This window comes from Molothrus ater, chromosome 12, assembly GCF_012460135.2.
Source record: "Molothrus ater isolate BHLD 08-10-18 breed brown headed cowbird chromosome 12, BPBGC_Mater_1.1, whole genome shotgun sequence".
Classification (NCBI taxonomy): Eukaryota; Metazoa; Chordata; class Aves; order Passeriformes; family Icteridae; genus Molothrus; species Molothrus ater.
The window spans coordinates 3,258,306-3,280,733 of NC_050489.2; the positions used below are offsets into that span (position 1 = coordinate 3,258,306).

The window sequence follows — 22,428 nt, forward strand, 5'->3', positions numbered from 1 at the left end:
ATGGTGTTTTTATTTAACTATGAAGCCATGTAGTATGACTGACTTAGTCCATCTGTTCTTGAACAAAATTGATTTACCTTTCTTGTGAGGAAGAAATCAGAGAAAACATTTCAAATTTTTCTCCGAACTTAATTCCAACCCATCCTAACCATATTTTCCCCTTCTTTGATGTGACTGTATATTAAATTATCTTAAGCCTGAATATGATACCTCTTACTTGAATTCCTAATACCTCATATTATTAAGTTCTATTAATTTAATTATTTGCTTTATTTTAGGTGGGAGAGGTTTACATGCTGGTTAACACTGCAATGAATCAGGAACCAGTGAAAGAGAATATTCCCTATTCCTGGTCTAAGCTGGCACAAATAAAGTCAGACCATTACAAAGCTCTGGCACATTACTTCACTGCCACCATTCTGTGTGACCATGAATGTAAGAATCATACTTCTTTATATCTTCATATAAATAAAAACAATAAACACACCAACAGTTATAATTTGGTCTGTGAATAAGTCTTGGAGCCAAGAACTTTGGTGCTTTAATCTTAATTTATGTTAAATTGTGGTCATTTTCCCCACTCAAATATGAGGCCATGCTCTTTTTGTCTTTTGAGAAAAATGTGAACATTGAGTAAACTAACTTTGACAGAAACAGAGGAGAAGTTATATATCCATTATATGCTACTAAATAGTTCATATTTTATCAATATGTTTTGGCATGTAAGTATTACTTGCATATAGTAGATTATAAAAACCTGAAATTCTTATTTATATATTTATATACTCGTATAGAAGTATTTTACTGCACTGGGAGAGAATGTAGTAATAATTCTCAATAATAATTCACAACAATACACCTAAAGGAAGAGGGGACCAAGAGAAGTGTGTGATTAATTTTTTTTATCCATGATTACAGTGCAGCCTGGTGATGATGAAGACCAGCAGGAGAAAGCCTTGTCCCAGCTGTATGACTACATGCCTGAAGGGCTGATGGTTCTTGCTGTTTTAAAGGACAAAGTCCAGAGAAAACAATTAGGTAAGTGCCACTTCCACACAGCTCTTGGCTACAATTTGAGAATTCCCTGGTGTTCCTTGGCTGTGGATGACCAGCAGTGGTTTTTCACCTTTGCAGGGAAAGCGCATTTACGCAAAGCCATTGTTTACCACGAAGAAGCTCTCAGAGTCTGTGGGCTCTGCAAAAAGCTTCGCAACATTGAGGTTCTCCAGGAGGTTCTGACAGCTGCACATAAACGTTCCCTTCTCAAGTATGCTCAGCAGGAGACAGAAGATGATTTCCTCAGTCTCATTCAGGCTCCAGATATAGTGCGTAAGTGTGCAGAGCCAGACATAAAGGATATCTAAGCATGGGCAAATATGCTTGCATGGGGAGAGGCCTCTCATTTAAATATATCAATATATATATAAATTAAAGGCCTATTCCCTTGAATAGTACAATATATTAATTATATATATATATATATATATATGTATGTATGTATGTATGTATGTATGAACAGAAATAATGTAGAATATGTACTGCACGTTTGTAAAGTTCCTGTCATAGTTGAGATGAACACAATCCAAAGCAACACTCCATTTTCAGAAGGCCTCAAACCTGTTTTTATTCTAGCATGCATGCTTTTGATACATTCTTACAAACTCAGAAGTTTACACTTGACTCATTGGTCAGGAGAGACCAACAAAGTGCCATTGGAATAGGCAGTTGCAGGTGTCTCTTATTTATCCTTCTTTCTTTCTTGATTTCTGTGTCAATGACCTTGGTAGGAAATTCTTTCAAGGGTAAACATGGATCCTCTTATCACACTTCTCTCTGGCTCACAGAAGTCCCTGTAATACCTCTTCCACAAGTTCTGATGCCTTACATGTTTCCTCAGTCACAGATCAATATATTTTGATCAGTATATGATTTTGTTAGAACTGTTTTACAGCATTTCTGTCTCTAGCAACATTGTTTTTTGGGGTAGATCACAATGGTGGTTAGTTGGAATCAGCTTTTTTTGGTGACTCTCTTGTGAGCTAGAAAAAATGGGGAAACTTGAAAAGTCAAAATTACTTGGGGGAAAACTACAGTAACTGTTTCTTGAGCCCAACTCTTGTGCTAGACTGGGTTGTTACCTCAATTTGACTCTTTTTTTTTTTTCCTACCTTAGTCCAGCTCATACAACTCTTTCTTCTTTGGATGCAGTAGGAAACTATGAGTGCTGGTTTTATAAACTTCTCAAAGAAAAATAAATTAAAGATGGGAATAGCCTAATTTTGTTCAGATGGATTTTTAAAAGTTTTTCACATTGATACTGTGAGCTCTGAAGATATTTTTAAGGCAGTTGTGATATCTAACAAACTTCCACAAAGATTAATTTTTCCACAGCCCAGTAAGAATTTAAGACAAATTCCTATTTAGCTTGCAATGCAATAAAAACAAATTTTGATGTTTTTTAACTAATACTTGAAAGAAAATTAATTTTATTTTCTTTTTATTTCAGCTAAAACAGAACATAAAATAGAAACAATTGCTCCTCAGTTTTCCAAGGTGAAAGTGAAAGACTTCTTTCACAAGCTGGTATGTAACTACTGATGCTGACCAACCTCTGCTATTGGATAGCAACTATAAATTCACTCTAACCTGAGGGAACAGACATAAGTATTTTAGCCTGAAAAAATGATCCTGTAGTAATTGAGGTTTTTTCAGAAGCTATTGGAGAAATCACTCCTAGCTTTAGAGGTGTAAGTCAACTTGAGAAGCAAAGAATAGAAGTGCCATTTCTGTGTGCCTTGCACATCATTGGGTCTTGAAAACCTTCCTAAAAGTCCCATGAAGCCCCAACAGATAATTGCACACAACTTAAGGGGAGGGAGAGATACCTAGCATGTGGGACAGGCATGCAGAATGTGTCACTTGCATGTGACACAGCCAGTCTTTCAGGTGCCTCGGTATGTGTCAGTGAGCAAAAGGAACTGGGAACATGGTTAGGATCAGAATATGCAATGTTTCATGAGTCAGTTTATCTCCCCTGAAATGCAGTAATACAGGACCTTACAGCCTATGCAGCCAGAAGATTCTGCACACCTTAACAGAGATCCTGAACAACTTGGCAGTTGCCTTTATCCCACTCTGTTTGAAGTACCAACTGAACAGTCAAGGAATCCCTTTGCATTTCCAGGGAATTAGCTGGGAGTTAACCTGAGTAAAACCTACAGTACACGAGCTTCCAGCATTATGACTTACAAAGCCAGAAATGCTGACTTCCAAGTGAAGTGAAGCACAGTGTCCCTGCTGTTGTGCTCCCTGCAGGGCCCACTGACTGTGTTCTCAGCCAAGCAGAGATGGACAGCCCCACGGACCATTTGCCTTCACCATGAAGCAGGAGAGCTTGGATTCAGTCTGAAAGGAGGTTCACCTGTACAGGTTTATTGTCTTGATCCAGTCTGTCCTGCAGCAGTAAGTATATTGGTGTGAGATGAACAACTTCTCTGCAGATTAGCATGAAAATGTACCTTTAGCTAGTTCATCCTCATGGATTTATTGAGTCCTTTACATTAGGATAGGAAATTCTTATAATCTGAATGCATTTTAAGTGCTATATATGTTGCAGATTGTTAAAGTACCCATATCCCCAACATCACATGAAACTAGAGTTGATTTCTTTCTCTGTTCATTCTTAAAATTCAAAAATAATAAAAGCAAATGTTACTTCCTGTCTTATTCAGGAAGTTAGAAGGGATAAATACTTTAAAAGGTAGCAACAAGAACAAGGATCAGGAAGGGAATGCAGGATGTAGTGTTTGCCTAAGGAAAGAAGGACAAGAATATTTTATTGGCTTGTAATGTGGTTCTTTCAGGGAAAATCCAAAGGGATAAAGCAGCATGCAGTGAAAAGCAGTTTACTTATAGAAAAGGCAGAAGTAACCACAGAAATACAAATAAAAATAATGAGGACAAAGAAGTACACACTGCAGAAAATGACAACAGTATAGCAAAACCCAGGGTTCATTTACTGAAGGAGAAAAGTGAAAAGAACATAAAACCAGCCAACATTTGAGTATAGCAGAATCACATCAATGGTAACTCCAGAGGTAGTTTGTGTACTTGAGAAAGTTGCACATGTGTGGCTAGAGAATGGGTTTGTAGCACCTGAGAGTGAAATGCCTTTGGGGCAGATACTCTGTGATTACAAAAACATTTTACATGTCTATAATTCTGGATAATAACCTGTGCCCAATTTTTTGACAGTCAGCAGGCCTAAAAGAAGGTGACTACATTGTATCAGTTGGTGGTGTGGATTGCAAGTGGCTTGGTGTCAGTGAAGTGCTGGAAAAATTGCAAAGTGTGGGAAAGCAGCCCGTGGAGATGGAGGTTATCAGTTGCCAGGATACAGCAGCATCTTTGGTATGTAAAGAGGCAAATTTGGCAGATTTGATGTGCTGGAGTTGTGTCACTTGTCACTTCCTGGTTACTGCTTACTATCCTGTAGTCAGATATCCCACTCAGCCTGGCAATATATAAAGCCTTCAGATGTGTGCTCAGTTTTAAACCATCTGTTTCAAACATTGTGAGCTAGCAAGCTAAAGCAGCCTGTCTGCATAAGAATGGTTGGGTGGGGGGATTTTTTTGTAGTGCAGCTCCTTAGATTAATTGCATGAAAAATTTCAAGACCTAGTTTATTTCCCCTAACTTGTCCCAGAGGATGAAGGCATTACCCTCATCAGCAGTGGAAAAATCACAATGGAACAATAATGGAACGAAATAGAACATCCAAGACCACATGTTTATTTTCTATGCACTGTTATTCTAAATGATCTGTGACTTTTGTATTAGATCATGGATTATTGTAGGTATTTTTCTTATTTTGGTGAACTTTTAACTGTCCAGTCAGTTACAAAGCTACTATAGAAGCCTTAGACCAAGGGAAAGTCATCACAAGATTAAAAAGTATTAAGCTTTAAATAACTTATTAGTTGTGTGAAAGAAGCTGTAGTTCAGCTAAATCCACTGCTTCATGTCTTTAACATTCCCTGGCAAGATTAGACACTCAAGTAATGTTGCCTGAGAAGCTATTAAGGTGCCCCTGCTGCTGTTAGGTTTTCTTGTTTTGTTAAAATTGGTTTTCCTTATTGAAAATAAGGAATTATGCATCTGCCATTCCAAGTTGCAACTCAAAGGCTAGAATATAATCAAATACTTGTATATAATCAATATAATTTGCTCCAGGGCAAAGCTAAGAGGAGACAGAGAAGGTTGTCCCTTTCAGGTATCCCAGGAGAATGTCACACAGGAGCTCCTGTAGTTGTGATCAGTATAGGACCTGTCCAAAGACAGCAAAATTCCTTCACATGTGTGCAGGAATTACACACTTGAGCTTTGTAGGGAGGTTAGTGTGTATATTAAATAGTTCTGCTAGAAGCCAGTAAATGTTAACAACCCAAGAAAAGATTCACAAGTTCCTTTATGTGTTGCAGAGTGTACCTTGGAGTCTACATGTGCAAAATGCCAGGGTGACAGCGCTCTGAAGGGCCTTGTGCTCAGTTAGCAATGGCATTAGCACAGAAAGCTTGCTGCAGGCTGCCCTGAGAACTGTTTGCACAGTACCCTTTTGTTATTCTCAAAATTCTGACCCATTTTGGATGACTGATTCTTACCATGCTTCTCTTTTTCCCACAGCATAGCAAGAGTGCAACTTACTCTATGGGAATGCAGAAGACATACTCCTTAATCTGTTTAGCCATGGATGAGGATAAAATTGATCAGACCAAGAAAGCCCCACTAAAACTCCCTTTTCTAAGCTGGGGAACTAAAAACAGACAGAAAGCTGCAAGTACACTCTGCCTTCCTTCAGCTGTGGCTGGAAGTTCTCAGATGAAAAAGAAACTTTCTCCCTCACACTCTTCAATACAGAAAGTTCATTGTACTGAATCTTTCAGAAGCATCTGTTAACGTGACTTTTGTTTAAAATGTAAAAATATTGATCAGTTTTATCTTCACATACGTATGTGTAAACTCAGACAAATCCTGGTGACTTCATGTGCTGTACATTGAGCCATTTGTGGTCAGAAGCTGGCAGAAACTGTAAAACTGAAGTATTTGAAGGTTAGAATGAAGTCCTTTGGGAGGTATGCAATAACAAGATGTAGATTCTAGAATTGCTGACACGAGGACTGGACTCCACTTTGGGAATTCCAAATACAGTTACGACTGATTTTTCATAAAAATAGTCATAACTATGCTAGATGGGAGTTATTTATTACAAACTTGATGCTGAATGCAAAATAATAGGGGACAAATTCAAGAATGATTTTGCTCTTAAAGTTTAGCATCAATAACAAACACTACTTTAACACTATTTTAACACTGCTTTGAAGAATTATCTTAAAAAAGCACAGGAGAGAAGGAATATGATTATTCAGAGAAACAAGTCTTGTGCCAAGGAGCAGTGTCATAGAGTTAGGTTTTTTGTGCAGAGGTGCTTCCTCACAGTACTAGGTGTAGCCTACTGAACAGGTCATTTAGTTCTGGAAGAGAATTACAAAGCTGAAAATTTAAAAGGTCTTTTGAACTCCAAAAGGCTTTTACTCTCTTCTTTTTCTGATTCAGGTAACATTTTAAATGCCTGTTGATTCAGTTGTTAAAAACAGGCTTTATTCCAAATGTTATTTAACCTACTTACCTTAAGACTTGTATCTCATTTGTCTTGATAAAATGGATAGCTGTGAAACAAATCTCAAAATGGACATATTATAATATATTGATGCTTTAAAATATGATAAAAGAAGTACTTGTGCTAAGTGGCAGGATATTTATTTACTATCACATCAAGCAAAAAAAATCTTCTGCCCTTAGAAAAATTAATGAGCAAGCTGTATCTAGAGTAAGGAGGGGGACAAAAAATAACTGAGATTCTTCTATTATTTCCTTAAATTAATTGAAAATTGCTAACACTGTAGTGTTAGTTAACTTTGCCATCTACAGAGTAGATAGATATTTAAAATTTACACAAAAATCTGCATCTTGCTGTAAACTTTTAAGCTGTCATTTATTTTTAATTTCTTATGTAGTAGGTGTAAATATCATGATGACCCTTATTTAAGAATAAAAATCAGATGCTGCCATTTACTAGTAGCTTTTCAATTCTGCTGCAGCTTGGATGATAAAACATAATTTACAAGTTTTTGCTATTTACTGTTGCCATACCTCTTGTGTGTTTCTCTAATGCTGCTTAGAGAGATCTAAGAAAGTTTTAAGAAAAGTTCCTGTCTTGTGCAATATCAACTAAGAGTTTAAAACCAACTTCCTTACCAAGAGTGTAACCATATTTCTAGGTTCCCTGTAAAGGTTACATAAAAAAATAAGTTGTAAATTCCTTGTTTTTTGCCTATCCTCAGCAATTACTCTTCAGGTGTGTTGGTAGTAGTGCTTGGTTTAGACACACAGGCAGCAGGCAGACCCTGATCTGCACAGCCCTGCCTCACACCTTCCGTACAGATGAGATTGCTTTGCCTGGGTGCTGAAATTGCTGTCCAAGTACCCAAACCTTTAGCAAAGTCACAGCAATCATCCTTGCAGCTCTTCATTTCTCCTAAGCCACTGTCATAGTCTTGCTGGAAATACTTTCCCTCTTGAATAATTGTCTTTCCCATCCCATCATCACACTCACTTGTCCTTGAGGAAAGCTTGGCTTTGAAAATTTAAAACAAACCCTCAATTCAAGTATAAATGTGGATCTCTCAGGTGCCAGACAAATACTCTTAGTTTTCCATCAGCTATCTGAAAACTCATTCTACACTGAGTGGTAGCCAGCAGCTAACTCAGCTAGCAGTGAAAGGAGTCTGTGCCCCACTCAGGCCACAGGAATTGTCCCAAGTGTCTACCCACAAGGATGTATAAGGCTGCTGTAAAGCCTTAAAAAGAAGGGTTAGCAGTGGATTAGTAGCACAGCCTGTAACTCCATTAATATTAATTATTACTCCTTCAGCTGAACTGTATTTAATGCACTGTGCAGATGGCCATTTGCCATAGGGAAAAGGTGTTTGTCTTGGAACATAACAGCCACATGCCTTTAGATGTGAAATCCAGCCTTCACAGCAAAGTGACAAAACCTTAGAGGAATAACATCTGAGCAAACCCATGGATAAAGAAGCTTTAAGTACTCTCTAGTTGCCTGAAAAAAAAGTAGTATTTTTTCCTGGACTTTAGGAAATTCTGATGTTTATTATTCACTAAATGAAATAATTATGTCTAAGTTACAGAATCCATATAAATAGCAGGTTCACCTGCTGTCCATGCTAACCCTGTATGTATAAGAGAGGGCTTTCAGAGGTGCCAAGGCTCCCACAGCAGGGAGTGGAAAATCCTACTCAGCTGCCTTTCTGCTGTGGTCCAAACTCCCAAGTGCTATGAGGGATGCTTTTCTCACACCTCCTCAAGGGAAAAGGCAACTTTACCCTTAGAAAAGAGGATAAGAATGTAACTTAAAATAAAATGCAAGATGTAAACCAATATGCTTTACAAATAGATTTTCAAAATAGTAATACTGGAAGAGTAGTATGAATTAGGAATTTTGTTCAAAGCTTCCCATATTATTTTCTTTGAAGTGCATATAATAGTATGATTGATAGTATAATTAACATATTAGAAGTTATAACTTATCAAAATATTTTGCAATTTATTATTAGTATGCCAACCTATATTCAGAAGGACAACATGAATTAACCAGTATTTTGGACATCAGACACATAGGAATAAATTTGTTAATGCCCCATGAACTGGAGGGATGACCAGAGAAATAAGTTAGTGTGAGGTCAAAACCTGTATTCAAGTAAGACTTTCCAAAGTAGCTCCAAAATGTTATGAATCAAAGATGTTACTATAAAGCAATATATGCTAACTTTTAAAACACATGCAACATATTTCCAGTTACTGAGAAGTTAAGATGCCCATATTCATATGGTGGTTTTCTTCTGGAAGACCAAAGTAAGCAAACATAGTGCTCTTCCATTTCTTAACACTGATGCTGAAAAAGACAGCTTTCTTGGTTTTTATTTGTTCCAGATAGATACAAAATACAAATTTCTTTTCAAGGCAATTTGCACAGCTTAATCTATATGAACAGAGCAGATGTAAAAAAGAAGCATCAGAGTCCAGTTGCTGCTAGCTAGCCATGATTACAGAAATCAGCATAATATGTGATTATTAAAATGAAAATGTTGGGATTTTTCTTCTGAATTGCAAGTTTTTGTTTGCAAAACACCACTGCACGTGCACGTCAGGAGTGTAAAAAAGTATAAATCTGTTGTGCTACTGTTGGTCCAACCGCTGGCTCCAGCTGCGGGGTGCCGGCGTTGCAGAGGCGGTGGATGCTCCCGAAGCGCTGCAGCAGGAGCAGAGCTTTGGTTCTCCCGATGCCGGGGATGCGCTGCAGCGCCTGCAGCACCGCGGGCTCTGCCGGCCGGGCGCGCTGCCTGCCCGCGAACGGGTTGGAGCCACGATCGCGGCTCTGCTCCCGCACCTGCAGCCAGAGAGAGCTGTCAGCGACACGCAGCGCTCCTGCACCGCCCGCGGGCAGCGCTTGCTCGGCTTCATCGCAGCATTCCCTGCAATCGCCAGGAAATGGTAAGGACAGGCTCCCGCCTTAGGGGTGCTCCCTCGCGGGATGCGGTGCCACAAAACCTTACTAGGAAACCTGTCACGGACATGTTTCATGAAAAATCCTGTCCTTAGGGCTTTTTCTCCTGAGAAGCTGAGAGGCCTCAGAAATGAAAGGTAAACAATAATTATCTGCTGCTGTGGAATGCAACAGGTGCATCTGGGATTGGTCTCATGTGGTTTTTTTTATTTTAATTAATGGCCAGTCACAGTCCAGCTGTCTCAGACTCTCTGGTCAGTCACAAGATTTTATTCTCATTCCATTCCTTTCCTTTCCTTGCTAGCCTTCTGATGAAATCTTTTCTTCTATTCTTTTAGTATAGTTTTAATATAACATTTTCTTTCAATATATCATAAAATAATATATCAGCCTTATGAAACATGAAGTCAAGATTCTCATCTCTTCTCTCATCCTGGGACCCCTGCGACACCACCACAGAAACCAACAAGACCTTAATAGCAACAACAAATGAAAACAATTGTTTTTGTCACCTTTTGGATGCAGTCAGAGAAAGGGTAACAAGAAACAATTTTAAAACAGTTTCTCCAGCCTTAGAGAAAGCCAAGTCTCAAGTTGATTCTGACAGTGACATGTCCCTAATGCTACCTAGTGGCACCTCATACAAGATTACATTTAAAAAATCCAGGATCATATTCTTCAGCCTCTTTTCTTTGTTCCCAAATGAGCCTTCTTTCCACTGAACTCTACTAGTGTACCACTGGTGCAGAAGATTTATTCCTTACATTCAAATGGTGTTGTGCTCCTATGTATTCTCTATTCCTTACATTCAAATGGTGTTGTGCTCCTATGTATTCTCTATTCCTTACATTCAAATGGTGTTGTGCTCCTATGTATTCTCTATTCCTTACATTCAAATGATGTTGTGCTCCTTTAAGATCCTGTGTATTTTCTCTGAAATGATCATTGGGGAGATCTACCTGCTTTGCTATACATCTCATATTTTAATATAACACAGAAACTTACCTGCTTTGCCATACATCTCATATTTTAATATAACTCAGAAACTTACTAGTTGAATAATAAGCTGAGAAGCTTCTCCTTGATTTGCCACAGGAAGCAACACCATGCCAAGTTCAAGTACCACAAGTTTTTGTACTCCTAGGTAGTACTGATCACTGATTGGGGTTTTCTCTACGATTACAATTCCCCTCAGACTGCTGGCCTGTATTGAAAGGAAAAAGATATTAGGAAAAACCTTGTTAATGACAAGTTAATGCAATGTAGCAGAGAGAAATTCTTTCAAGTATGAGCTGCCTAATAGCAAATCAGAGGAAGAATCTAAGTTGCAGCAACAGGACAGAGATTTAATACAGCTGCAGAATTTTTCTGTTCCCATGTGAAAATTATCCCAAAAGGTCATCTCCAATGGAATTAAAAAAACCCAAAAACACAAGTAGAATGTTTTCAGAAGCATGGAATAAACAAGTATCAAGTGAAAACTTTTCTCTTTATATAGCACTTACATTTCTAAACTTAACCAATCTTCGTTTGAATTCATCCCCTGCAACCATATCTGCTTCAGAAATAAGTAAAATGCAAGTTCTGTTTGGAAGATGAAAGTCCACCAGTCCCAAGGCATCTTCAAAGATGAGTCTAACTTTCCCTTAGGGTGAGATTGTTAGAAGAAAAAATAGAGTAGTTAAAAATATACTAACAATTATTTCACAGCAGACCCTTCCTAAAGTGTCAAATATTCTAGTGACTTGATAATGAACTGTACAGAAAACCTTTTTTCCCTTTAAGTAAATCTATTACAAGCAGTCCAAACTATCTTTAGTAATGCAAATTAATAGCAGTTCCAGTCTACAGATTTAAAAGTACTAAAGCTGCCCAGTAAACTCTGGACTTGAACAAAAATATCACATGCTTTTTTGGAGGGAGCATCATCATTTAGTTTGTTGTGCCAGCAAGACAGTAGCAGAGTATAGATGTAAATTCAAGGGAGCTCAGTGGAGATGCAAATCTGCAAAGCCCCACAAGAACAGATCTGCTGCTTCCCTGCAGTGCTCTGAAAACTGAGCTGATCACACAGATACACGACAAACAACCGGGATCTTTCAGCCTGCTAACATAGCCTGTACCACAAATATGGGACCAGTCAGGCACAGAGTAACGCACATTCCAGCTGTTCTCAGCTTTACTGGGCAATAGAGGGGAATGTTTTGCCTGACTTGCTTTTCCTCTTCCAGTTTGTGCTTACCTTGTAGCCTTTGGGCCAGCTCTGAGCCTCTCCACTTCTCATTTCCAATCACATGCCCTAAAGGGACAACTATAGATCCTGCTGTCACAGGAGAGTTTGCTTTTGCTGTCATCAGCCCTCCTTTAAAATGCTCCTTCGGTAGCAGTTACACCCTAGAAAGAAACGTGGAAAAACAGCAACACAATTTACAAACCTGTTGCAAGCTTATACATTTTAATCATAAACTTAGGACGCAATATTCTGGAAGAGACGCTACCTTCTTCCTCAAGCTTCCTTACAGCTAAGGTGAAAATCGGCCAGCAGCTCTGTTCACTTAATACGTGCTGTTAACTTGCAAATTCCACTTCCAGCTTTACCGCTCAGCCTGAATTAAAACACACAGACGGTGAAAAAAAACCACATTGCCTTTTCCATACCTTCATCCAACTTGCTGGGAGGAAATCTTCCTGAATTACAGAGCCGACTCCAGAGGCCCCTCCATCCCTCAGGTGGTGGAAGTCTCCAGACCAATTATTAACATGTGGGAGAGATTATGTCCAGGTTTGCCAGTTCTACGCGGTGTTCTGACTTTAACGAGCCTTGGAGGCTAAGGCATGATCTAAAGGACAAGCACCACAGGCAAGCTGGTACCACACCGACACACATCCCACGGCGGAGATCGCAGGGGCGCCGCCCGGCCCGGAGGAGCCGCCCGCAGCAGCCAAGGGCCCTTCGGGCAGCCGTACCGGGAAGCGGCAGCGGGAGCTCCACAGGCCGCGGGCGGAGGAGGAGCGGAGGGCGGGCCGCACCCGGAGCTGTTGCTACGGCCGAGCGAGGGTGAGTAAAGCCCGTGCTGACTGGAGGAGCTGGGGCCCGCAGCAAATCCGCCGTGGCTTTGTTTCCAGGCGGGTCGCGAAGGCGAAGCGTCCGACGCGGCGGGGAGGCGGCCGTGAGGCGGTGGTTGGAGCCGTCCCGTCCTGATGGCGTTCCTGTTCAGGAGAGGCCGCAGGGGCTCCTTCGTGAGTATCGCTGTGCCCGGCATGGGGCTCCTTTACCGTGAGCAGGGACAGCAGCAGGACACGGGGTCTGTGCGCGGCTGGGGCGAGGGGTGGTTTCTGCTGCTGCTGATGCCGGTGATCGCTGACCAGTTTAAAATGAAAATCGGGGAGAAAAATGAAGCCCAAACCAAGATAAAATGGTGTCTGGGGGCTGATGCGTTCCTTTCCCTCAGTCCCGGGCCTGCCTGGCTTTTCAGCAACGCCGAGCTTCCTTTCCCCTTTCCCTTTCCCTTCCCTCCCCTCTGGCCGGGCTGGCAGCGCAGCTCGCTCGCTCCCCGCCCTTGCCGGGGCGATCCTCGAAGCGCCCTTCGGTAAAGTGAGCTGATAAAAGTTCCGATGGGCGGCCCAAAGCAGCCAAAGGCCGTGCGGGTGTCAGCAGTTGTGCGGGTGTTCTCTTCCAACATACTTGAACTAAATGAATTTTTGTTTATTGCTACAGTGAAAGTATTGATCTTCTGTTGTTGTCATCCTTTTACTGTGGGATGACTTTTACTTCACATGTGTTCCCTCGTAGTTTTAGTAGGGTCAGTCACAGTCGTGTTACAGTCAACAGCCTGTAGTACAGGAATGGTGCATGCCAGACAGACGTGCAGAATTAGTGTGTTTGCATGACCGAGTGAAAAGGCAGCCTTTTAATGCACCATTTAATTATTCGATGTGGCTTCATGTAAAACCAGAAATATTTCCCAGTCTGCATCTTCATTCTCCTGTTGGAGAAGTGAATTCAAGAATAACTGGGGAGGAAAAGATCTGTAGCAGAAATAGCAGGAACTTAGCCTGTTTCACTCCATAGAAAAGTAACATCTGCCCAAAGGTGATGGACTCTATTATGGCATAGTATTCTCTGATGCCTAGAGACAGAACAAGAGGTAATGAGCACAAACTCAAGCACAGACAATTCAACTTAAACATAATAATAAAATACTGTGAGGTGGCTCAGCACTGGTGCAGGCTGGAGATACACAAGACATGACTGGACAGGACACCAAGCAGCCCTCACCCAGCTTTGAGCAGGAGCTTGAGCTGGACAGTGGCCAGAGCTCCCTTCCAACCTCAGTCAGTCTCCTGGTTGAGGAATACAATGCAGTTTCCTTCACAGTACTTTTGTAGGAACTCTGGTCCCAGTTTTTTCTGAGCTGGGATTTTTTATTATACCATAAAAAAAAAAAAATTGTGCTTGCTGATGAAAAAAAATATTGGGTTTTTTTTGGTTTTTTTATGATTAAGGTTGAACCTTTGACTGCAAGACTTAGTGGTAGGGTTTTTTTTCATCTCACACTGCTATGACTGAGGATTAACAAATTCTAGAAGAAAGGAACTAATACTGTGTTACACTGAAGCAGCATTCAGATATTTTGAAAAACTGGACTAGAAAATAACTTTTTTCTTGTATACCCGTAGGAAAAAGATGAGTAAGTTAAAATTCTTGTTTTCCAAATTGTGATATAGTGGATAGAAAATGTACATTCATGGATCTCATGTAAATTGCATTTCTGACCTTCAAGAGCAGCTGTTGATAAAAGTTAAATGAACTTGCCAGCTTTAGGTGGTGTTCTGACTTTAAGGGGAATGAAATGCCATTTCAAGTCTTCTGTTTACATTAATTGCATGTAATTGTTCTTCCTTTTTATATTATTTTGCATTGTTAATTTCTGTGCGCATTCAGTTCTGTGTTTTTTCTCATTGTAATCCTTAAAATCATTGTCAACTAATTTTATTTTACATCATTTAGAAGCACATAGCTCATGGCCTGGTCCCTGCTGCTACCATAGCTCCTAAACCTGCAGTTCCCCGCACCCCTCCCCCTCGTAGTCCAAACCCTTCTCCAGAAAGGCCCAGGTATGTGTTGCTTTTTGGGTTTTTTTTTTTTTAATTATTTTTTTCTCTTTTTTTTAAATATTTTTTGTTGTTTCATCAGGTATTGTAGCATACTAAAAAATCTGATTAGAATTGCATGTCTTTACAATGTTTACAAAACTTTTCATGAAAATAATATATTTTTAAGGGGGGGAGTTTCTCACTCTGAAGTTTTTTTCCCCACTCCTAAGCATGGTAAATATTCAGTAACTGTTGTGAACTGCTGTGAGTCAATTAAAGACAAATGGACTATTTAAAGTTAGTGGAATTTTTAATTTGGCTGCTACAGTAGAGTGTAGGACTGCAGCAGCACGACTGCTGTGAGTCAGGAGATGTTAGCTCATTAGAAAAACATAAATTAAACCTTGCTACCATACCAGGGACTTAAAAAACTGGCATTTAACACCACTCTGGATTGGAAAAATGCAAATTATTTTTCTTTTAAGTTGTAGTTTCTTACAGTTTTTATTCTATGTTTTTTCTGCTTTCTGGTAGTTTTCCATGGCCTTTCTAGTGTCTGTAACATTCCTACTTAATTCTAATTGATTTCTTCTTCCTTTTTGGCCTCAAGTTCTTGTCATTCATTTTACAGTTCTCAGCTTTTCACTGCTTTAATCTTAGTTACTACTTATTTTTCCTTTTCATCATACCCTTCTCTGTACTCCACAGCATCACACAAATAGGCACTTCTGTTTGCTTGTCCTGGTTTGCAGTGTGCCAACATTTATTAACATCACAGTCATCAGTAAAAGGTTTAGAGTAGGGAATAATGGAGACAAAATAGCAGGACATGGAAGACCTTTTCAACACAACACAAGGTAGTATTGTTATGGCTGAGGTGAATGCTAAATACTGTAAATTATTGATGTGAATTTTGGGAAAGTAACTCGGTATATTCCATGATTTTCATGCATGGGATTTGGGAAAACCAGTAGATACTGTACCTTACTCTTGGATAGCTGCATTGTTTTGTGCTTTACTTTGGGAGGTATAGTTTATAACCAATCCCACAGCATTCACTGGTATTTATGCTTGTTAACTGTGGACATTTTGCTTTGATTAAACAGAGAAGCATTACTGTTTTGTGCTTTACTTTGGGAGGTATAGTATATAGTTTATAACCAATCCCACAGCATTCACTGGTATTTATGCTTGTTAACTGTGGACATTTTGCTTTGATTAAATAGTGAAGACATTTTGCAAAGGAAAAGTTATAAAATGTGGAGCCCAGAGCAAGCAGCAGTGTTGCTTCATTGCTTTATTCTGTTTCCTCCCAGGTCTGCTCTAGCAGCAGCAATCCTTGCAACAACACTAACGGGGCGCACTGTTGCTATTCCTCAGCCTCGGCAGAGATCCCTTTCTGAAAGTGATTCCACCTACTTGGAACAAGAATGTTTGGAGCCATATGCAACTGTCACAGAGCTTGGAATAGGGTAGTGTATGCTTTCTGGTTTGATACCTGAAATTGTGATGATAAATGATACCTTGGATTCTTGAGTGATCAATTTTACCAAAGAGTGACAGCAAACTCCTGCTGTTACAGCTACTTACATTTTTCTTACCATACCATAAATTCAGTCTGAAGTGTCTAACTATCCTTATTCTATTTCTTGTAAAGTGGTATCACAAATACAATCTTTAGAGAGGCAAGTTTTGATTGTACAACAATCATAACTAAAATCACATACTGTTTCTGTCAAATGATGATCAATTTTACAGAATGTGGTAAACTGAGGAATCACTTGAATTACATGTAAGGTATTTCCCTTGTACTAAAATGATTATTTCAGACTGTCTTTTTGGTAGAATTAGGAACCTTCTATCTCTAATCTGGCATTTTAAGATAGAGAGGAAAAGGTAGTACCACTGTTAATTATCTATTTTAGAGTATACACATTGACACTGTCTTGGAGATGGTTTATTATCCCATACCATTTGGGGTTGTTGATCTGTTTGGTTTGGTTTGTGCCCAGGGTGGCTGCTGTCCCTGCTTCAGCCCCCACCCTCCCTGGCTCTGGGGCTGTTGAGAAGAATGGAGCTGAGCTGGGGTGTCCAGAGGGAGTTTGGGGCAGGGTGAGAGGAATGGGCTCGTTCCACTGGACACACTGTCCAGGGATCCTGCTGTTTTTGTGGGTCTTGCCTGATTATTTTTGTAGTTGTTTTTTTTTTGGTTGTTTTTTTTTGTGTTTTTGGGTTTTTTTGGGGGGGTTTTATGGGTTTTTCTGGGTTTTTTTTTGTTTTGTTTTGTTTGTTGGTTGGTTGGTTTTTGGTTTTTTTTTGGTTTGGGTTTTTTTGTTTTGTTTTTTTGGTTGGTTTCTTTGGTTTCTTTTTTTTTAATTATTGTTATTTTTGCTTTGGCACTGTGACTGAGCTTGCCAGCTTAGCCTCTTTTGCTGCTCTGCTCTTGGGAAGCCCAGAGCCAGTGTGTGCCCACCAGGAGCTCTGCACAGCCCAAGCCCAGGCACCAGCCAGTGCTGCCCAGCACCCTCCACAGTGCCTCGGCTGCTGCTCCGGGGTTTTCCCTACACTGGAGCTGTTTTGCCCCTCCCTTGCAGGAGGTAAAAAGTTCAGCTACAGCTGCAGAGTCTCTGCTGCCTCTCGCTTGCTGTCCTGGGGGAGCTCGCCCTGCTGTTCGGGCTTGCTGCTCTGAGGTGTCCTGCTGCAGCCCCTTTCGCTATCCAGAGGGGCACCAGGACCAGGTGCCACTCTGAGTTTGTAATGGAGGCGCCTTCTCCATCCCTGTGTGCCAGCTGTGCCCGCCATTGTGTGAGAGAGAGACCCAGCCAGTGCCTTCTCCATCCCTGTGTGCCAGCTGTGCCTGCCATTGTCTGTGAGAGAGAGACACAGTCAGTGCCTTCTCCATCCCTGTGTGCCAGCTGTGCCCGCCATTGTGTGAGAGAGAGAGACCCAGCCAGTGCCTTCTCCATCCCTGTGTGCCGGCTGTGCCCGCCATTGTGTGAGAGAGAGAGACCCAGCCAGCCCCTTCTCCATCCCTTTGTGCCATCTGTGCCCGCCATTGTCTGTGTGAGAGAGAGACACAGCCAGTGCCTTCTCCATCCCTGTGTGCCTGTGTCCGCCATTGTCTGTGTGAGAGTGAGACACAGCCAGTGCCTTCTCCATCCCTGTGTGCCTGTGTCCGCCATTGTCTGTGTGAGAGTGAGACACAGCCAGTGCCTTCTCCATCCCTGTGTGCCGGCTGTGCCCGCCATTGTGTGACACAGCCAACGCCTTCTCCATCCCTGTGTGCCAGCTGTGCCCACCATTGTGTGAGAGAGAGACACAGCCAGCCCCTTCTCCATCCCTTTGTGCCATCTGTGCCCGCCATTGTCTGTGTGAGAGAGAGACCCAGCCAGTGCCTTCTCCATCCCTGTGTGCCAGCTGTGCCCACCATTGTCTGTGTGAGAGAGAGACACAGCCAGTGCCTTCTCCATCCCTGTATGCCAGCTGTGCCCGCCATTGTCTGTGTGACATGGCCAGTGCCTTCTCCATCCGTGTGCCTGTGCCCACCACTGTGTGTGTGACACAGCCAGTGCCTTCTCCATCCCTGTGTGCCGGCTGTGCCTGCCATTGTGTGACACATCCAGCCCCTTCTCCATCCCTGTGTGCCGGCTGTGCCTGCCATTGTGTGACACATCCAGCCCCTTCTCCATCCCTGTGTGCCGGCTGTGCCTGCCATTGTGCCGGCTGTGCCTGCCATTGTGTGACACATCCAGCCCCTTCTCCATCCCTGTGTGCCGGCTGTGCCCACCATTGTGCCGGCTGTGCCCGCCATTGTGTGACACATCCAGCCCCTTCTCCATGGCCATAGTGCCAGCTGTGCCCGCCAGTGTCCGGGTCAGAGACACTAATGGCCAGACTCGCGCCACAGCGCCCCCTGCAGCCTCGGAGGAATCATTGCACCCGCGCAGCCAGCCAGGAGCCAGCAGCGCCCCTGCTGGCTGCAGTTGTAACTGCACCGAGGGGGCGCTGCTGGCAGCCAAGGCTGACGTGGTGCTTCTGGGGGGGCTAAGGCTCCACAATTTCAATATTTAGCATTTATTTCTTTTTTTTTTCTGGTTCTTTGCTTTGCAGGCACCCTTATTTTTTTTGTTAGTAACCAGTTTTTTTTTCACTTTCACCCTTTGTTATCTATTTCTCTCATTGGCAGAAGAAAAGGGAGTTATTGAAGCTCTTTCTCTTTAGAGGAAATTATCATTCCAGGGTGTTTTCTCCTGAAATTTGTTTTGAAAGCAAGACAACTACATACCTTGTTTCAGCTTTTGTTCTTTGTTCAGCTAACAAGGAATGAAAGGAAGCTTAGGTGTCTCTGTGTCTCTTTGGACTTGTGTACATTGTAAGACCGATGGTTCTACTTTACTAGAGCTGGGTTATTTTGAAGAGAAAGCAGTGCTGAAACAGGCATTAAATTGCTTTTTGCAGATCTAACTGGAACCTTGATGGTTGTGACAGATCTCCTCTACAGTCCCTGGAAATAACAGGCAATTATGGTGAAGATGAGGACATGGACACATATCTTTCAGATGCTGATAAAGAGGCAGAGTCCAGCTGCCAGAGTAATGAGAAAAGGGAAGGAAGCTTTAGCACCAATGCTATTTATGCTGTTCCCTGCAAAACTAAAAAGGTAAGATTTTAAAATGCATTAGTTCCTTTACCATGTTTTAATATATGAATGCATGTTAATATTTCAGATGCTTTGTATTCTCTTCTTACTCTTCAGACATATATTCAATATTTATTTCACATCCTAATTTTTGTGATTCATTTACTCTCACATGAATTAGGTAGGGTTGTTGGTTGTCACAGAGTCTCTCTCTGGTTATTAGGAGCACACTGGTATTGTATATAATTATCATGCATAATTATATTGTATATAATAATGATGCATAGTCTTGTAAAATGTCCAATAATTTATATTGAGCTTATACTTATATAGTAGATGATTTGTTAAAAGCACTAGTAAATTTACTATTAAATGGTGAAAGCTTAGTTAATGGTTCAGTATTGTGCTAATGAGGACAGACTATATAGAAATAGGAGGATTCAGAATCAAACAAAATAAATAATCTTTTCTTGAAGACAAGGGAATTTTTGTATGTTATAATATTTGATTGTCTTAATCAGCAATGAACTTAATACTCCTAAGGCACATTTAAGGTTAAATCAAAAATGAGACAAAAATTTAACAAACAGGAAGAAGTACCTGAGTAAGAAAAAGGCAAATAAAGATCTCTTAAAAAATGCCTCTTCAAAAAAACCCAGCACCAGTAAAGTATGGCCATCAGTCTTAGAATATACACCACAAATCCGAAAACGTGGAAGAATCCATAAAATACCCCAAGGTGCAGAGACAGTTGCTGGTAAGAGGAGGGAAGAGTGTCACTGTCACATTTTCTGAAAAATCCCTTTGCCAGGATTTCTTCTCCTGGGAAGCTGAGAAGCCTCAGTGAAAAATGAAAACCATAAGGATCTAATTTGCTTCTCCTGTGTTTTGCTGCTTTAGAATGCAGTTTAGACATTATTTACCAACTGGTCATTGTTTGATTAGTTTCATGTGAATTGTTTTGACTTAATGACCAATCACAGTCCAGCTGTGTCAGAGCTCTGGAGAGAATAATGAGCTTTTCATTGGTATCTTGTTAAGCCTTCTGTCTGTGTCCTTTCTCTATTCTTTAGTATAACTTTAGTATGGTATTCTTTAATATAATATAGTATAATAACATAATAAATTAGCCTTCTAAAAAACATAGAGTCAAATTCATCATTTACTCCCTATGACAAGAAAGTACCACAGAAGGGGAAGAAAAAAAAAAAAGGGGAGGGAGAGTGAGCAGAATATGTGGAACAGTGGTGTGTGATCAGTGGGCAAACCAGCAAAGATAATGTTAATTGTGGTTCATTGATGGTTCATTCATCCCTCACAGAGGGATACAGTAGATAAATGGTTGATAATCAAGATCACATACACCACAGCAAACAAGGATACAGAGAATAATTTCATGGACTCTTGTAACCAAGGAAGGTGACAGAGAGTACTTGAACTAATCACTTCATACTTGCTAACCTCCTGCTGATCATTGTAAGGTTTAGATTTTAGTTGCATAGAGCCCTAAACTACAGCAACACAAAAAAACCCACAAAAAACCCCCAAGAAAAGAAGAAACAAATCTTGTAATTTACTATCTTAAAATATTAGTGAACAATTCTGAATGTGAGTGGGATGTTACTAATATATATACTACTAATACGCTAAATGTGTCCTGCAGGTATCAAGGTGTTTTAACAGTGACCTCATGATTTAGAGTGGTTTGTCTTCTTTTTACATAGGAAGAGTTTCCACCATCTCCTGTTCCTAATGCTGACAAGAAGGAGGTTTCTTCCCATGAAACTCAGTGTCAGGTGGTGGTGGATAAGTCAAGTGTACAAATAGAAGGTAAGCAAACTTACTTCAAGTCAAAATGCCTTGCCTTTTACTACCATTGGGAAAAAATTAATAAAATAATACTATATTGTAATATTATACTCCTTCTTTAAAAGGGCAGTTAAAGAAATGCTACTGAATACTTAGCAGTTTCTAATACAGGCAACTAAAAACCTGCATAAAGAGGAAAGATTGGTTTATACTCACTGAGGAACAAACTGTCAGCACTGTAAAATGAGGAGGTGGGGAGGAAGGTTTTGTGAACTCTTGCCTTGTAAAGTGCAGTCATTCTCTACTATGTTTTTGTTGATAGATGTGCCAGAAGCAGTCAGGTTTGTAATCTGGAACTTTCTGGAGTGTCACTGTGTTAAAAAAAAAAAAAAAAGAAAAAAGTAGAAGCTGTAGAAACTAGCAATGTTAAAAAAAAAGCTAGAGATAGAGGAAAACAGTTTTAATCAGTTATTTTACTTGTCTGAAAAACAGTAGTCAAAACTTCTTGAGTTTTTAAATAATCAAATGGCATGATAGTAGTGTTGTTTATACCTTTTACAAAGTTGTATCATTATTGGTGTCAGGATATTTCTTCAAAATAGAGAAATAAACATGATAATCAGTCTCAGAATATCAACCTAAGCACTGAATTGTTAAGATTCACAAATAGCTTTTTTCAGTATGTTAGGGACATTTGTGTTGTTACTGGATCTGTCCTTAGGCTATATTCTTATAACAATGGAATATTGTGGAGAAAAATCAAAAAATAGAGCAAGACCAATCTACAGGTATAGCAGTTTTCTTGTATAATTATCTTGTCTGTTATTTTTAAATCAGGAAAAGGGAAATAAGAATTAGTTTTGGAGCTGAAAAATGCAGTTTCTACAGAGGATAATTGTAGCAATGATGAATGAAAAACACAGATTCCCCATAGCAGCTGCAAAGGAAGATTATTTATTGCAAAAAAACTTTTTTATGCTGTATTTAGAGAATAAACTCTTCCCTGTTTCCATTCCCATGGAATAGAAAAAACATGCAGTGGCTGCCTGCCCCTGCAGGTGCTGCTGTTCTCATGTTCCTTTTCCCCATCCCCTTTTTGATCTCAGTGTCCATGTGCCCTGACCAGTCAGAACCCCAGTCATGAGCTGAGCACACCCTGCTTGTTTGGCTTGTTTTCTGTTTACACAACTTGGTTTTTAGGTTCTCTGACTTGGTTTTTGCTATCCCTTTAGCTGAGGCTTTC

At 40.5% G+C, this 22,428-nt stretch overlaps 3 protein-coding genes across 4 annotated transcripts in view; 2 read left to right on the forward strand and 1 right to left on the reverse strand.

The window, feature by feature from the left end:
• Window positions 1–7,127, forward strand: part of RHPN2 (rhophilin Rho GTPase binding protein 2) — a 30,681-nt gene extending 23,554 nt beyond the window's left edge. Inside the window, 8 exon segments of the mRNA XM_036390070.2 lie at window positions 279–435; window positions 919–1,038; window positions 1,135–1,329; window positions 2,507–2,583; window positions 3,316–3,462; window positions 4,255–4,410; window positions 5,683–5,896; window positions 5,899–7,127. Coding sequence (XP_036245963.1) covers window positions 279–435; window positions 919–1,038; window positions 1,135–1,329; window positions 2,507–2,583; window positions 3,316–3,462; window positions 4,255–4,410; window positions 5,683–5,896; window positions 5,899–5,933 — 1,101 coding nt within the window. The 3' untranslated portion in view covers window positions 5,934–7,127.
• A 1,885-nt stretch (window positions 7,128–9,012) lies between these two features.
• Window positions 9,013–12,598, reverse strand: FAAP24 (FA core complex associated protein 24). Of its 2 annotated transcripts, none has more exons than XM_036390072.2 (5): window positions 12,299–12,598; window positions 11,883–12,034; window positions 11,146–11,285; window positions 10,692–10,844; window positions 9,013–9,523 (listed from the first exon to the last, which is right to left on the reverse strand). In XM_036390072.2, the coding sequence occupies exons 2-5, from the start codon at window positions 11,992–11,994 to the stop codon at window positions 9,281–9,283; spliced, it is 648 nt and encodes a 215-aa protein (XP_036245965.1). In that variant the 5' UTR covers window positions 11,995–12,034; window positions 12,299–12,598; the 3' UTR covers window positions 9,013–9,280. The 2 variants fall into 2 exon arrangements, with proteins under 2 accessions (XP_036245965.1, XP_036245966.1); XM_036390073.2 differs by lacking the exon at window positions 12,299–12,598 and adding an exon at window positions 12,139–12,240.
• Window positions 12,599–13,255: 657 nt separating this feature from the next.
• The window catches only part of CEP89 (centrosomal protein 89), a 35,673-nt gene continuing 26,500 nt past the window's right edge, over window positions 13,256–22,428 (forward strand). Inside the window, exons 1-5 of the mRNA XM_054516182.1 lie at window positions 13,256–13,363; window positions 14,652–14,758; window positions 16,054–16,209; window positions 19,196–19,397; window positions 21,101–21,206. Of these exons, the coding sequence (XP_054372157.1) occupies window positions 13,256–13,363; window positions 14,652–14,758; window positions 16,054–16,209; window positions 19,196–19,397; window positions 21,101–21,206 (679 nt within the window). The remainder of the gene's footprint in view (window positions 13,364–14,651; window positions 14,759–16,053; window positions 16,210–19,195; window positions 19,398–21,100; window positions 21,207–22,428) is intronic.

Coding starts and splice junctions, on each gene's coding strand:
- FAAP24 (XM_036390072.2), bottom strand. CDS start 11,994: ATGACAGCAAAAGCAAACTCTCCTGTGACAGCAGGATCTATAGTTGTC. Junction 10,845..11,145: donor GATTGGTTAAGTTTAGAAAT/GTAAGTGCTATA, acceptor CTTTCAATACAG/GCCAGCAGTCTGAGGGGAAT. Junction 9,524..10,691: donor CTCAGCTTATTATTCAACTA/GTAAGTTTCTGA, acceptor CTCTGGCTGCAG/GTGCGGGAGCAGAGCCGCGA.